Genomic DNA, 17,756 nt, shown 5'->3' with positions numbered 1-17,756 from the left:
GTTTTGTATTGACCAAACAAAAGACCGGTATCGGTTAAAGTGCGGTTGCAAAGGAGTAAAATTGCTCGGTATCGAAGATTCAAAAACGTTATATAATGCGCAAGAAACATGAATGTGCGTGCAATTCTTTCTGAATATTTATAATATCGAGGTTGTTATAGCGACGATCTGGGCGGAGTCTGAAACGAAGAGACGGAATATCATTCGAAGAAGTGCACGTATTTATCATCCGTAATTGAAATGGTCCTCGAATAACTTCCGCTCGTGAAATAAGCGAGAATTCTCCTTTTAACTTGTTTGCAGCTACACTAATACGTATTAGTGTATTCAATACACTGCAAAAGAGGAAAAATCAGACATTTTCAAGATAATCTTTTCATAAAAAAAGAAAATGAAGGAAAAGTTTTTTTTTATACATACACATATTATATGACATGTTATTATACATATTTCCATTAAGCTAGACTTAAAAATCTTTTAAGAAAATAAAATATGCAGTTCTTGTATAAAATAAGAGTATTGATTTCAACATAAAGTCATTGCTATTAAAAAAATCTTGGAAGACAGTGTTTATATTTTTCATAGGTTTCACTGTCGCGTAAATGTAATTATAAAAAATGAAAATACAGAAACGCATATAGTAAAAAATATATGAGAATAGAGAAATAATAAAATAAATGTATGAAAATATATAAGTATATATTTTAAATTTTTTAATTCCATTTGTCAAAAGACAAATATATCAAGAGATATATTTATGCAATATTGATATGAAACACACAAATGTATACTTTAATTCAATATTTGTAATAAATAATAAATCTACATCTTTTATTAAATTTGTGACGTAGTTGGTAGAATAACAGCTCGTGGAAAATCGAGGCAGCATATTTATTGCGAAACTTTAATAACGTTTTAAAACATTTTTTTTTAAACTTGCACGAAAATCATGCATGACTAAAATAGACGAATAAATTAAATTTATATTAAAAAACAATCATTAATGTTGCAAATTTAATGAAATGCAATTATTCAGAATAATTAATATATAAAAAAGATTTGAATCCCTCGAAGAGATACTCAAAAAGTTGAAAATTTATACAACGATACGCGTGTTCGCGAATAACCTATCTTGACCTCGATATAAGTAGAGATAATAAGTATTTCGAATCGTTTTTAGTCTATATAAATATCAAATTGTACAGAATTCATTTGCTGCTTTATATATAGGTAGATATCGACTATCAGTATCTTAAGAACGATCCGTCAAAAAGAGAAGTAAACCCGAATATCGGATACTTTCTAACGTACTTTGACTTTTTTATGCACTTTTTGCACTTTTTACAATCGTTTTTGAAAAACTTTTAAAAAATTTCTTCGACATTGCAAAAATAATTTGTTATCATAATTTGTTATCGTAAAAATATTAAGATAAAACCCAAAGTTAATAGATATACTTCATAATTTATTTTGACATATTGTAATGTAAAATATAAAACATCTTATAAAGCATTATTCTTTCATTAAAACGTTTGTTAAATTTTTAACAGGATAATGAATAAAATCAATAAATGTCATTATATGTCATCATATAAATGCAACATTGCATCTATCATGTGCAATTGTATAATCCTTTAAATATTGTTATATATAATTGTATGTAATTATTTATATTTTTTTATATGAATCACAACTGCATACAAAAGAATAAAAATCAAATTATCGTAAAATTAATACTTTGCGGGATATTTCACAATTTTCTTTGCACGCTTTATAAAACCCCAAATCAAATTGCAGTGAAAAATGTAATGTATCTGCATTTTCAAACAATTCGACTAAAATAACATAATTATCTTATAGTTTGATAAGTACAATGAGATTTTTGAATTTTCTTATTAGAGTGTGATCGATAACAAACTAATTAATTTATCAGCGTTGATAGCACGACGCATTTGCTTTAATTAGCTCGAGTTATCACGGAACATGCTCTTTCAGTATCGGTAAAAAATAAATTTAATCAAACATTTTATTTTATACATTACGAAATGACTGCATGAATTGATAAAGCTATCTGAATAACAATTTTAACAATTTTTATATTAAAAAATCAAATTCGTGAGTTTTTCTGAACTGAAAAAAAATAACTAAAAAATAATTCAGTTGCATTTTTTTTTTAAAGCTCGTTTTACATTAGTCGCAAGCAGTCGATTGCACGTAAGCAATACTAGTAGTAATGTTGACCTTTAACAAAACTTATTACAAAGATTTAGCGCTTTTAGTTTTATAGTTATAATTATGTTATAGCTAAACTTTACGAATCGTCTCTCTTGCTTCATATTACTTCTGGAAGGCAAATTAATTAATATCCTCATACAACTTGTGGGTAATATCATCTTAGAAGCATTTGAAATGTTCTAATACATCGGTTGCATGAACGAGCGCTAAGAGAGACCGAAAAGCAAACATTTTCAGGATCCACTGCCAGAGAAATGTATATGCAAATACATATATATCCCTCACGTTGAATCTGCTGAATCCGTGCATGTATCCATTAATATTTGTACTTTCATATTTCATTCTACAAGATCTAAACTAAACTAACCAAATTTGATCCTATACGAAAATTTCTAATGCACGTTGTAAATCTCTAGTATTTACGAATCTTTTAACGATCACTGACTATAACAGATATCTGTTTTTCATACTCAATCTTACGCGACAACAACAGTGAACAAGAATCATAAAATTTTACGAAAACAGTATAATGATTTATAACTTTCAAACATTTCTCATTTCATTTATTCATTCTATTTCTCATTGCATTATCGTCAATTCAAATTACAATTAAATTAAATTTAATATTATTAAGTTACATTTAATTAAATATAATATATTATTTAATTTACATTTAAATAAAAATTATGATTTTAATCACATATGAAATACTTGAGATCATTAAGAATATATATCTACATGTTTTAGCCTCTTTTCTCGTAAAATGTCTCATGTTTTTCTTTCCAATAAAAATAGTAGTTTGAGCTTGGGACAAGAACGACTGAAAAAACTGCGAGAACATGTCCCATTTTCTCCGACAAGCACGAAGAAAGGACACAGAAAGAAAAGCAATCACCAGTTTGTTATATAAAGTTGCTCAAACATCTCTTTCATCGAAAAAGGTTGTTCTTGAGACGCAAATTGCTTTCAATCGGTAGTCTGGAATTTTTTCATGTTATGTATGCGTCATAATTACTTACACTTTGTTTAGCTATCTTTATATCGTTCATTAGTATAATGAGTTCTTTAAAATTAAAGAATATTAAAATTATTAAAATTATATATATATATATATATAATTTTTAAAGAATGTGATTTCGATTATATGTAATTAAACATTAAAGAGGGATAACATTTAAATTCCATAAAATTAACTTTGACAAAAAAATTTGCTATGATATTCGTTCCCTTGAATTTAATAATATCATACATTCTCTCTCTTTCTCTTACATATTTTCAATATCATCAAAAGCAATAAATTATGAGATTATATATTTCAAATTATATCGTTCAACAGTTGTGTATGTATTGTACAGTGTATACTGCAGAAATTGCATTATCGAAATTCGATAGACAGTTGAAAATTTCCACGTGCACCGGAAAATGCGAGAAATGCGAGTGCGATCAAAGGAAACAAAAACAGAGAAAGAAGTGGGAGAAACAGAAAGAGAGAGAGAGAGAAAAAGAAAAAGAGAGGAGGGAGGAAGAAAGAGAAAGAGAGAAAAAAAAGAGATATATCCTTAGATTTTTTTTAATTTCGAAAGCGAGCCGCCACCAAGCCGCCGGGACAGGCGGCAGAAAGTTAAATCGCGGTAACTTTTTAATTGAAATCGAAAAAGTTTGAACTGAACTGAAAGGCGTCAGGCGAAGAAATAAATGTCCCGTTGCGTCGAGTCGACCTGTTCAACTTCTGCCATCTTTCTCGTTAAACCTTATAAAGACTGAACAGGAGTTGTTCGAATAATAATACATAATACAATCACATTTTAGTATGTAGTCTTTTTATATTTGCATCTTTGTAATTTCTTTTCAATGTCGTTTATTAGGAATATTTGGTCAATTTTTATCGATATCCGAAACTCATTTCACAAGATTTAACATTTTTGATGTAAAAAAAACCTCCTACTCTCTACTTTTCGAAAAAGAGATTTGTAAGGATGAGAAAATTTTTTATCTTAAAGTATTAAATATATATTTCTTTAACATCGCACATGTCAATCTTATACAGAAGCGGAAGTTACAATCAAAGAAGATTAAAAAGGATAGAATTATCCACGGAATGAAGAGAGAAATACGTTAAAAAATTTATGCGCAGAATGGAAGAAATTGTCGAAGAAGTCTCAGATCGACCATTGAGAGAAAATGAAGTGGAAGAGATAAAGCTAACGAAATAAAAGGACTAAACCGGCGTCCTTAATTGTGTGATTTCTCAAATCATCTTAAAAGAGAAGAGAAAGAAATATTACAGTGTGTGATGTGAGTTTAATCCTTTTAAATACATGATACTCTGTTGAATATTGAGTAATATTCAAGAAGAAATTTTAATTACGGCGTTATTTCGATAAATTCAATTTTTAAACAAATAAAAACAAAAAATGTACAAATACAAAACTTTTAGTATAATTAATTTCGTAGTTACATTTGCGAAATTACCTACATAGAAAGGGAGGAAGAGGGAAAAAGAGTTCTGCTTATATTTTTCTCGAAAATCTATACGATATTTTGGTAATTAAACTCTGTCGACAATTGTTATTTTAAACGACGAAATGTTCAAAAACATTTGAAAGCAATTTGCAAACAATATTTAGAAAAATATTTCCCATATTTTCTTGTAACGAAAAATTAATTAATAAAATAATACACAATGTAATAATATTTCTAGAATAAAATTTCTCTTAAATTAATGAATATAATTAGATAAATTGATAATAGTTTGCATCAAGATAAACGCAAATTAATGCAAAACAAAAATGATAAAAGATTTAATAAAAAATAAATAGATTTAATAAAATAAAATAAAATAGATTTAATACAATAAAATATTGTTTTATGTAACAAGCATTCTTTAATTATTATACTCTTTGCTATAAAGCATTATAATTTCATAAAAATATCTATAAAAATATAAATATGTTTGTGTGTGTATTAATTTATGATTCTTTTTCAAATAGCAAATATATCGTATCTCATATATCTCGTTTTTTTGCTTCCTGTGCTCTTTTATTGTTGCAAAGAAAGAATGATTGGTATATTATAGATAACTGTGTAGTGTACGATTGTTTGAAAATAAGAACAACGATTTCTGCAGACGAAAAAAAGGGCAATTAATGGTTTTAGATCATGTTGTCGATCGAGTTTCTTATATTTGTGTAAAAATTTATGATTTCAAAAGATTGTCCTCGAAAAATTTCATTTAGGAAAAATATTTTGTTTATCCGGACACGCTTGCTCGCACAAAAATTCCGCCCAACGTATTTTTGGAGCTACTGATTTTATCGAAACTCTCTCTCGCAAATTTAATAACGCAAAATATTTTCGAAATTTACATTTGTTTCGATCGGTATATTTGTGCATACAATATTCCGAATCTGCACAAATGCGCAAGTTATCAAATGATAACGAATGATTATTGGCAGCGTTAATTGTAATGAAAAAATTAAATATTACACATATAACATTAAATCTTCATGATTAAAAAAAATATAATATTTTTAAAAAATATATCGTTAAATAAAAAATTAAACCAATAGCAAGCTAAAATTGTATCAAAAACAAATTGTAAAATTGTATTAAAAACAAGCCAGAGTAGAAAAGAAAAGAATTGCTTGAATAAAAGAACAAAGATTAAATAAAATCTTATTTAAATTCTCTTTTCATCAGCCGAAAATATATTTATAACAAATAGGAGTTCAGACTTGAATCAGTACACGATTTCAATTTTGCTCAAAATTATATTTATATACAGTTATGTAAATAATTTAATGAAGAGCAGCGTATCTGCATGGAAATAAAATTGCATTTCTCTGTCAAGAAGCCGCGTTCGGAGAGAAGAGTAGAGTCGTTGTAAAGCATTGTAAAACGAGCGCGTCGACGAAACAAGATTGAAAAATAAATGAAATTGGCAGTCGATGAAAAATCACGAAGGTAAAAATGCGCGAGAAGCAGTTCTGTCGGAAGTAATCAGACTGAGAAGTATCTGCGATTTCGCGCCGGCAAGAACGATGCATTCGGAAGTCAATTTATCGAGAATATGTTTCGTCAAAATTTTATTTCCTACACACTTCTCTCTCTCTTTCTTTCCAGATGTAATTTTGAATATTTTTGTGAACATCAAAATTAGAAATTAGTTCTGACTGGAATGAGAATCTATTTATAGGAAAAAATCATGTTACAATTTTTTTTTAATTTCTATAAAAATCAATATATACTCTTTTCCGATTATTTGCAATCTTTTTTTTTCGTTTGTGTGCTTTATAAAATAATAGATTATAATAGTCATATACAAGTATGTTTTAAGCTTTCGTTGCTGATTGGAAATTTCTCTCTCTCTCTCTGTGTGTGTGTGTGTGATTCGTGAGAAAAAAGTAATTATTTTTTTCGTATATAAATGTAAAATATAAACAATCTGTACGATGTTACAGCCATTTTTGTTAAGCGCAAATGCATTTCATTTAATTGCGAATAAATGTAATTTTTAATTTTTAAATTCTCTTCGAGAGAGATAAAGAATTTTTTAATCCCATAATACAGCTTGCCTTCAAATAATAAACCAAATAAATACAATAAATCATAGTTTTAAACAAAATTCGATATTTCAGATATCCTTTTCAGTACGTCTATTAAGCTGGCACTAAATTTATATAAGTTTAAGTTTTATTCGATTATGCTGAAGTGGCTGTGCCAGCTTAATAGACGTCTTTTTAGTATGTTTTTTTTACAGAAAATATTAGATTTATATAATAATGAGTTGCGAATTCTTATAATCAGTTTATACGATCAGTATATTGTTTCATAATAAGAAATCTTTGCTGATTATATCGAAGATACGTTACGTACATATATCTTATGAATATATTAAAATGATTCTTCGTATGAGAACATAACAAGCATGAATTTCAATGTCAGTCATTCAACGTGTTTCGTATATCATCGTTTGATCGTGTCCAAGATACACGCAACTAATTGCATTGCATTAACGATCTTTATTCCATAACAGTTAAGAGTTTAAAATGATACAATATCTGATTAAATTTACGGAAAATGGATCTTGTTTTCTCCAGAAACTCGGAAATTTAAAGTAAAACTTCTGAAGCACACGGCTGGCAATTTCGATTAATCCTTTCATTCTGCATTGATAATTTTGAAGTTTATCCAAAACTTCTTCAAAGTACTCGATAGCTTGATAATTAAGTTCGATTTCATTTCCTAAATGTTTCTTCTCCATTTCCAATTGACTATCGGATAAAAAGCTATTCATAATAATCTTATCCTTTTCTTTTCCTAAATCGTGCTAATCTAATTTTTGTGCATAATATATTAAAATAGTAAAAATTATTTATGTAATGACAAGATGTAGAGCGAATAAAATTAAACATTTTGAAGACATCAAAATTATGAAGAAAAAAAAATCGATTACAAGTTGTATAGGGAATCAAACATGGTACATGTACTTTTTAGACACCCCGGCGAAATATCCCTGATATTTCCTCAAACTCGAAAAGTTACTTATGTGCAGGGAAACTTCTAGTGGATGAATCTTCCGTGGAATTGCATACTTAGAATGAGGTACATCAACGGTTGTCGAACATTCCCGAGAAACTCGAGATCGAAGATTGATCGAGTAAAAACTCTTTTATCATATCAATGTTTTCCTTGAGAAGAAAGTCTCAATGGCAAGCATGTTTTCATGAAGTAATATCATTATCTCTCTTTATACTCATGATAGTAACTTAAAAACTAGTTGTTTTGACGTTCGTAAATTTCCTTACTTTATTATCTTATGTGATTTAGAGAGCCTTAAATGACATTTTTATATTTTACTTTTTTATAAATATTATTTTATGAGAAAGATATCTGTGTTCCCATCATATTGTAAACATAAATTTCTATACAAGCTCTTTAAGAAACTATATTAAAAATGATTTCACAAGAGATACTGCTACACATTACAAAAATAACAAAATTTGACCTTATTAAATTATCAGACTATACTATTAAAATACCAAGGGTAGAAAAGCATGAGAATATTTAGCGAGATATAGTTTGGACAAAGTTCTCCGAATGACGACGCAATTCTACCTTCTTATTAATAACACGTAGACATTTCCGAGGCGATTCATGTCTCGAGGCACGAAAATTCATCTCGTGCTTAGATAAGAAAATTTGTACGGTTCGAGAGTCGGATGTCATTCTCTGGGATGAGATAGCAGCGGTTTGCTCTTTCTCTCTCTCTCTCTCTCTCATCTCAATACACTCGTCGATTACGTGTACGTATGATATCATATCGCGATACATGTCATATATACATGACTATAGTCCAGCAAGAGTCGTACAAACCCAGGCGTGCGAGAGCCTCTCGTGTAACTAATCGCGTATCTCGCATTATTGATTGCTAAGAAACGTGCCCAGGAAACATCCCTCTGAAAATAGTTGGCAATCTTCAGCACAAATGTTTACGTATTTCTCTGTACAAGTATTCTTCCATTACAGATCTTCTATAACATATACATATATATTAACATTTATATATCATTTATTATTGCGTTATTTATATATTATATCTTTATAACATCTTACAGATTGTAAATGACTTTTCCGAAAATTGCGAAAAAGAGAAAATTTCTAACATAATTTAGCTTTTTAAACTTAAAATCAATTTTTTTATTAACAGAAATATCGGGCTAATATAATTTTCATTAATATAATATAATTTTCAAGCTACAAACTTATTGAAAGTGCAGAATTTCTTGTGTGAATTGAGCATAAATAATTAAATAATGGAACATATTTATCGAGCTGTTTACATCTCTGTGAAATAACATCTGCAAATAATGTAACGAATAAAAATTGTCTCTCTTTGTCTTTTATCGTTATATCCTCTTAAGCCAAGTATATTGCGAATAATTAAACCGTAATATGCGTATTCACGGTGCGTCTCGGATACACCTTAACGTGGGTACATTCCAAGTGACATAGATGGAATCATGCGCTACATTGTGTTACTAAGCAACAAGAAACAACTTCTCTTCAAGACTCTCGAGTTACGCGAGCGAAGAAGCGTCAAGTACGTAAACCATAAGAAGACAGTATGCGACGAAACTGAGAAAAGTAAACAGCGCGCCGAGCGCGCAGGTGTGTTTAAACTGTTAAATACGTAATTTAACTTTTCTCGAAAAACATTTTTTATCATAAATGCGCATTACTTCATCCTTTCGATACCAAGATTATCTTAAGAAATGATCGAGAAATTCTATTAAAATTTAAATTGTATTGGAAATAAAAGGGAAATGAACGAAAATAATTTTTAGCGTAATTTAAGACATATGTATCTGTGTAAATTAGAGGAAACAAAGTATAACTTTTCTCGAAAAACATTTTATCATAAATACGCATTACTTCATCCTTTCGATACCAAGATTATCTTAAGAAACGATCGAGAAAGTCTATTAAAATTTAAATTGTATTGGAAATAAAAGGGAAATGAACGAAAATAATTTTTAACGTAATTTAACATATGTATCTGAAAATTAGAGAGAGCAAAGTATAATAACTTTTCTCGAAAAACATTTTATCATAAATACGCATTACTTCATCCTTTCGATACCAAGATTATCTTAAGAAACGATCGAGAAATTCTATTAAAATTTAAATTGTATTGGTGAAAATGAATGAAAATAATTTTTAGAATATATATATAATTTAACATATGTATCTGAAAATTAGAGGAAGCAAAGTATATAATAATAACTGTGACGTTTATTTTTCTGAAATAAAAAAAGTACACATTTTTATTAGTAAAAAGTTAAAATTTAATATTATATTTTTTTTTTAAATATAATACGCGTTAATAAAATAATATTCTGAACTGTGTTATTTTTAAAGAGAAGGTGCAAAATGAATTTGAATCTCGGAGTGATCGATTACGCCGCCCATTCACGTCGTGAAAAATTGCGCCGTTATTCCCGAGTGTTAATAACTTTTCTAATGGAAAGTGATAAAGTACTATTTTAACATGTTACATGTATTCGACGGAGACCGAGTATAGGAAAGCCCATTAACGGTTTTTGTAAACCTATGACTAACACGATGAGCCAGCAAGATGTGTTACATAATCATTCAACCATTCACATGTTACGTACACGTATACACACATGCTCGTCGACTAATAAACAAGCAATTAAATTTTCCGGCTAAAAATTCAGAGAAAAGCCATTCACAATTCCAAAATAAAAAAAATTTCTGCATTAACGATACAAAACTTCGGTTGGAAAGTAACTTGTATTGTGTGTTTTTGACAGTAAAATATTATCGGCAATCCCAAAACAGAAAATTCAATACTCGAATTTTGCTTCACGTTGTTGGAGTTGATAAAACACAGATCGTAAAAAAAATAGCTTTTCTGTTCTGCTTCGTCGTGAATAGTAATATTCCTTTCGTCGTGAATCATATATATGTAGTGTATACTGCAGTTTTAATTGCGGGAATTCTTTTCAGAAATATTTCGAAGCACGTTCTATTTCGAATATCTAATGTGTTACGCAAAGTGTAACGTTGCAAAATTATTGCATTATACATATTCTATAGTTTGTTACTGTGAATATATCGACCCTCTCTCACTGGTTGTGGAAATCCACATTAGAATGTTATGAAAATATCGTTTCACTCGCTATTGTGCGTCGTTACTGCATAATGTACAATTATTATTTGACAGATATTAAAATTAATATAAACACGTATTGAGCACCGTAAATATTACATTTATCGAATGCAAACGAATGTATTATATTAAATGCATTAAGAGTTACATAATGAACACACACGTACACATATACATAATTTTTTTATGTTTTTATGTAAGTTAAATATCTTCTCTCTTTATCTTCCATTTTTGTTTTCTACCTTATCCTTTCAAAGACGAAATCAGGAAGAGAGAATTGATTACACTCTAGTTAACTACTAGCAGTTTAATTCTTTAATTGTAAAGTACATTACGAATATACGACGTTGCGTGTACAATATTGCTCATGTAGATCATGTAGATCCTAATTCTGTAGAAAAGCCTAAGTTATTGTTGCAATTGCATATCATTGTGGCGTAATGCTATTATCATACAGCAAGATTAAAGTATTATGATAAGATAAAGCAAAACGTGGCCGAATTCATATACTGGGTTTATCCATCAGTTTTTTTCGGTTATCAGTAGGTAATACCTATAAATGTGAGATTACGCATTCCTGTATAAAAACAGCCAGTGTCGTAATAAAATATCAATATACAGCAGTTATATTTATAGATCTCCGCAGTTTCCGATAAATTCAAGCAATAATCCTCAACAATCCGCACAATCCTCAATGTTATTTTCGTTCAATTACCTAAGCTACTTTAACTGTAGAATTTATAAACGCATATATAAACATTGATACAATCGGATTCTCACGAATTTAATTATCTCTATCTTAATATCTGTGATTATTACTCTGAATTATTTTTTAATATAATTTTAATTTTTTATTCAAATTCTCATCAATCATTCTTATAATTTTTTTATCAAAAATCTAGTTCGAATTTTACAACGATTAATGTTGATATGTTTATTTCATATTAATTAGACAATCTATTTATTTTATTTCTCTCCCTTTCTTGAAAGAGATCTCGTATGAGTAATTTATGACTGCTGGATAATCTATTCATTCTTTATAGCTGCATTTTATTGCTTTTTGTATGTAAAATAAAGTTTTCGAAGAAAAAAAGAAGAAATAACAATCTGCTGGAAAATGTGCGATTAAGCAGACTTAGTAATAAGATAATAATTCTATGTATCGTATCGTTGCATATCATAGGATAATAAACGTGATTTTCACTAATATGTAAAAGAGAATAAGAATTCTGTTTTCGATATTAATAAATATAAATATATTAATTCTATATATAATATAAAAAATATCAAATAAATTATAAATGTCAAAAATTCAATATAATGAAAAACAACATACGAATTGAATTTATTCTATAAATATAAAAGGAATGCTGATTCTCCTCGGAGCAAGCCTCCGAGGAATCGGCATTCCTATATTCCAGAGAACGTCTCCGACGCGGTACATGACCCCGATGCAGGTCGTATGACGTAATTAGGGATACAGAAACAATGCACGCCTTTACCACCGCCGCGCGTTCTATTAATGTCGCTTAATCTACGAGCCCAATAATTGCTCTCGGACCGAATATTATATTGCCTTATAAACGTCGCTATCCATCCGACATGAATTCAACCGACCGCGCAATTTCATTTTAATATATCCTCATGTTTTAGTCATAAATATGACTGCCGTATGATTAATTTATTAGTTCATTTCAATTGATAGCGTAATAATACAATTATTACTCGATTCTTTTAAATGTCGATAGTGTTCAATTGAATTGCTGATTTGAAAGAAATCAGGTTCGCTAGTTTCCTAGTATTATAAAAACTCCCGGAGGAATTAAAGATGGCATCGTTGCTTCGTAGCACTTTTACACTTATAGAAGAAATTCAATTCAATGTTGTTTTTTATAATATTGCATTTTTGCGATATTTATATTTGATTTGATATTTTTTACATTGTGTACTATATACAGTATTAATTTATATTTATTAATATCGAAAACTGGGAATTATTCCCTTTTACATGTCAGTGAAAATCATGTTTTTATTTCATGTTTATTATCCATACGAAGAATGAGATTTAAAAATACGCGAAACGCGCCATTCATTTTGCTTACGTTTTTCCTCACGCAGAGAAAACATAATTGCTCGTCTGTACGTGAACAATTGTACATCGTGCGCAATGACTGGCGACAATAACAGAATCAATAGCACACATCGTGTTTCAATAAATTAATGCCACGCGTTTTATTTCCGCCGCTCTCCGCGCGTTGTATGTTCAGGCTATATTAAAACAACATGCTGCTGCAGGTATTTACAGTGAAACGCCAGTTTCCAAGTAATTCTTCCTAATTGCCAGAGCGACGTAGCCGAGGGATTAAAATGCACGGTGCGTGGCGGGATAGTTAATGCCACACAAACGAAATAAAACTTTCCTTCTTGGATTTATCGTTTTGATAGAATAATTCGTATGATGTAAAACTATCGTAATATGTCTCTTAAATGATAAAATTGTGTGTCGCACTAATATGTAACTTGATATAGAAGAGATTTGTATTTAAAAAAAAAGAAAAAAAAATGGAAAAAATGGAAAAAAGAGACTTTTAATCTCTGAAATTTTAATCCTAAATAAATTGATATTTACAATGATTTTATTTTTCATTTTAATATTATAATTATATATTTAACTGTAAAGTTACACCACGCGTGGCGCAAAATATGTATTATGCGAAGTCAAAAACAATGAGTTAAGAGGGAACGTACCCTCGTCATCGAGAATTAAAGTAAAAGGGCAAATGGTGCAGTGGGACGCGCGGTATTAAAGAGGCCGGGGTGTCGGAAGGGGAATGATTAATCGTCGAGCAATCTCTCCTACGCGTTCGCAAAAAAAGAAAAAAAGGAAAAAAAAATACACGTAGGTGAACAACTAATGATGTGACATGTTTATGAAATAAATCACACAATCTTGATCTACGGTATTTATTTCTTGACTAATATGACACTTATTATATATACGGCATAAAAATTCACATACGAAGTGTCCAAAGAAAAATATATAATATTTTGAAATGGATAATTTCAATAAAAATCTGTGTAATTATATTTGGAATTCTATTAATTAATATAAAAAGAATATTTTAAATGTGTAAACAATATAAAATTATCTCTTATACATATTAATTTAAAATGGGATTATTATATTTTAAGAATATTGTAACATTGAATAAAAAAAACAAACAAAAAATCTTGGATTTATAAATGTTGATCCATATAACATGAAGCTTGATAAAAAAATACTTGGATTTTCTGACTTATATATTTTACCTATATATTTTAAATAATGAATGAAAGATAAAGTATAATTTGCAAAAGAATGTAAATCTGTTTTCAAACATCTCCGTAGAAACATGAATTTAATGTATTCTGTTCTTTAATAAAAGATATGTATTTTTTATATCTGTATTTATTGTTTTTTTATATATATCACAATAAAAAATATATAATTTAAATTGAATAATATTTATTTGCAGTGTTTAGAATAAAAATTTTTTTATATATTTTCGAATTACTTCATGTATATTAGAAAATATATATATATAAAATTATATAACAGATAAAAAAAAGTGATATAATTTTAATAAAATAAAATTTTTATAAAATAGAAACAATAATACATGCAAATTTTTGCGTATAAATCTTTTTATCATAAAAATAATTTGTTCAAAATTTTATTGTAATAGTTCAGATAATATATCATTATTTGCAAAAATAATGTACTTTCTGAAGATAAAATACACTGCACAATATAAAAGAATATATATATATATATTATATATATATATATATATATATATATATATATATATATATATATCATGTTTCTCCTTAATATCCTTATAATATTGGACTTGAGTTTTCTTTAACAAGCAAACCTAAGCACAATATCATATGAAAAGATCATCCTTTTCATCTGACGCACGTCTAATTATAATATAATAATCTGATATCCATTTAGATGTTTTATAATGCACAAATAAGACATACAACATATGAAAAACAATTATAAAAGTATACACTCAGTAAATATTATTTCCTTCTCTTTTATAAAATTTCTTTAAATAAATTCTGGCAATAAATGAAATTTAAAACTTTAAAAAATAAAAAAGTTCATAAATATCTTAATTAAAAATAAAAAACTTAACTTTACATAACAAACTTAAATTTGCGTGAAAAAAAGTTATGCATCCACTGAATTTTTAATCTATACATAATTAACAAGTGTATTTTTTAAAATTGCTTTTCTATATATTCATGGAAGCATAAGAGACATCGTTGAAAATTTAATGATACACACATCCAAGTATAAAAACTTATGGTTCCAACACGAATCTTATTTTACATTTTCATAAACATGTCAGTGAAAAGATTACATGCCTTCATATCTCAATATATCTAATCAACATGGACAAATACGAAAGTTTTGTGTGTTTATAAACGCATAGAGAAGAGATTACACTGCAAGACATCTCAAATGTGCATAATCAACATAAACGAGCGCAAAATGCTGCTCTGTCAATCCATAGATACGCAAGTAGGGAATTTGCATTGATCGAAATTTCAATATGTTTAATCAACATTATTCAAATGATGGTTGTTACATATAACTACGGATATTACATTTCTGAAATGTAAACCTAATCTAAATAACACTAGAGTGAAATACATAAACATTGTACATTTCTAAATTTGAGAACAAATTCATGAATACTCGTAATCACACGAGCCTGAGGAAAAAAGTTACGTTGCCTAGAGAATCTCAACGTCTCAACATATTGTTTTCGAGTATAAACGCCACTTGCGTACTCGTGGATATGACGGGAAGAGATTACAACACCACGAGATTCCACATATGTATAATCAACCTTGACAAGCATGAGAATCTGCCATTGTGCGCATCCACGAAAGATGGATCACACCGCGCGTCATTTCAATGTTCATTCGATGCTTCGAATCGGAGCACGACATCGGATACACGGAGGAGGAAAGAGAGGTTACGTGGATGCTCGCGGGCACTCGTGCTGCCCGGGTGATGGGAAGCGCGCTCGCGCGCGCGCGCGCGGGCGCAAGCGAACGATATCGGGAGATGCGAGTTACGCGATACGCGTGCGATACGTATATGCGTACTTACCGTGTGGCTACCATAGGGCCTAGGAAGGGTAATATTGCTGCCGGAGGTAGGGGTAGACACGGTGGTGGCGAGCCGCTGTGCTGTGTCCGCGCGACGAAGACGATGCGTAGACATGAGGCGGCACGGGACGCACCTCGTAGACTATGTCGCTCGTCGTACACACAGGTACCGCGCCGCACGCACTACGTTCACGCGCCGTCATCCGGCGATGGTGATTTAAAGCGGAGATGCGACGAAGGAACCGAGGGAAAAAAAACAAACTCGAGGGGTGACCCGGACTCGCGGCGACCTCGCAACACGCACGCATGCATGCACGACACCCTGATCGGCGGGACGGGTGGTGATGGAGAGAGAGAGAGAGGATGATACACATACACGCGCGCGCACTCTCTCGTCGCCGGATATTCGTCGCGAAACTCCGGGAGGAAGCCGCACCAGGAAGGGTATATCCCGATGGTACACTCGGCGGGAGCGACGACGATGATGACGATGACGGCGGCGGCAGCGGTGGCGGTGACGGATTAATATGGCCGTCCCTCGGTTGACACGGAGGCTCGGGTCGCGCGTAAAAGCGAGCGGCTGTAATAACGGTGACGACGGTTGCTCGTTGCCGCTAGCGCAACGGTAAGATGGCACGACGACGCAACGGCAACGCACAGCACTGGCAGTCTCGTCGTGGCACGCGCACGCATTTGTTTCACTCGCGGAGAAATCACCACGCACCACTCGCGATCACGATGACTCGGCTCAGCGCGACGCGATACGTATCGCTCTCTCGTTCTCGCTCCTCTCTCTCTCTCTTCTTCCTCGCGCTTTCTCTCTCTCTCTCTCTCTCTTTCTCGCCGGAGATTTTTTTCCACGCGCGGCCCGATGATGCTTCCGTCCGCTCGTTTCCGCACCGATTCCCTCTCGCGCTCGTTCGGATCCTCCTCGCCGGATGAAGCGCGATCTCTTGTTTTTCTAACGTTAAACGTGCGCTCAACCGTTTTCGAGAGCTCGCTCGCGATGGACACGTCGAGTTTTCGGAACACTCGTTTCGTGTTTCTTTCTCTCTCTCTCTCTCTCTCTCTCTTTAGCTGGCTGTCCGTCTCTGTTTTTTTCTCCCTTCACTCTCGGCCCCCCTGGCCGATCTGTTGTCGGCCACTGTCGGGCGCACCGACGGAACGAGATACCGTGCACGAGTAGCAGGAATCCACCGCACTCGATGGACGAACAGGCACCACCTTCACTCGCGTTATCGCACTCTCGTCCGTTCGTCGCCCGCGACGATGCTCGATGCACGACACGGTCCACACGACGCACGCGGACCCACGCACGCACGCACGTTTACCTTTACGCTGTGCGAGGACGTGACGCGACCTCGGTACGAACGACAACGTCAACATCTCCACCGTACGCTTTCGTGGCGGCCATCTTTGTCGGAGATACGATGGCGAAACGCGGAACGAGGAACGCATGCGCATACATGGGTGTATGTGCGCGAGGGCGCTGCGCGCGATAACGAGAATGACACGCAGGGCTGTCACGAGCGTGGAACGCGGTGACGCAAAAATATGTACGAAATAAATATGTATAAAAAATACGTATGAAATATACGACAACATATACAAAGCCCTTTCTCTTAAATCAATAAAGTAATTATTATTGACGTGC

At 31.5% G+C, this 17,756-nt stretch overlaps 1 protein-coding gene across 2 annotated transcripts in view; it reads right to left on the bottom strand.

The window, feature by feature from the left end:
* Nucleotides 1-17,756, bottom strand: part of LOC145977457 (uncharacterized) — a 67,988-nt gene extending 50,232 nt beyond the window's left edge. Inside the window, exon 1 of one of the 2 annotated variants that reach the window (XM_083109474.1) lies at nt 16,104-17,756. In XM_083109474.1, the coding sequence (XP_082965600.1) occupies nt 16,104-16,217 (114 nt within the window). In that variant the 5' untranslated portion in view covers nt 16,218-17,756. The remainder of the gene's footprint in view (nt 1-16,103) is intronic. The other variant, XM_083109473.1, reaches the window with a different exon arrangement.

The sequence above is a fragment of the Camponotus vicinus genome, unplaced genomic scaffold (assembly GCF_025532165.1).
Source record: "Camponotus vicinus isolate PSW18456_S1 unplaced genomic scaffold, iyCamVici1.0 SCAF_9, whole genome shotgun sequence".
Taxonomy (NCBI): domain Eukaryota; kingdom Metazoa; phylum Arthropoda; class Insecta; order Hymenoptera; family Formicidae; genus Camponotus; species Camponotus vicinus.
This window is presented reverse-complemented; position numbering and strand designations above follow the sequence as displayed.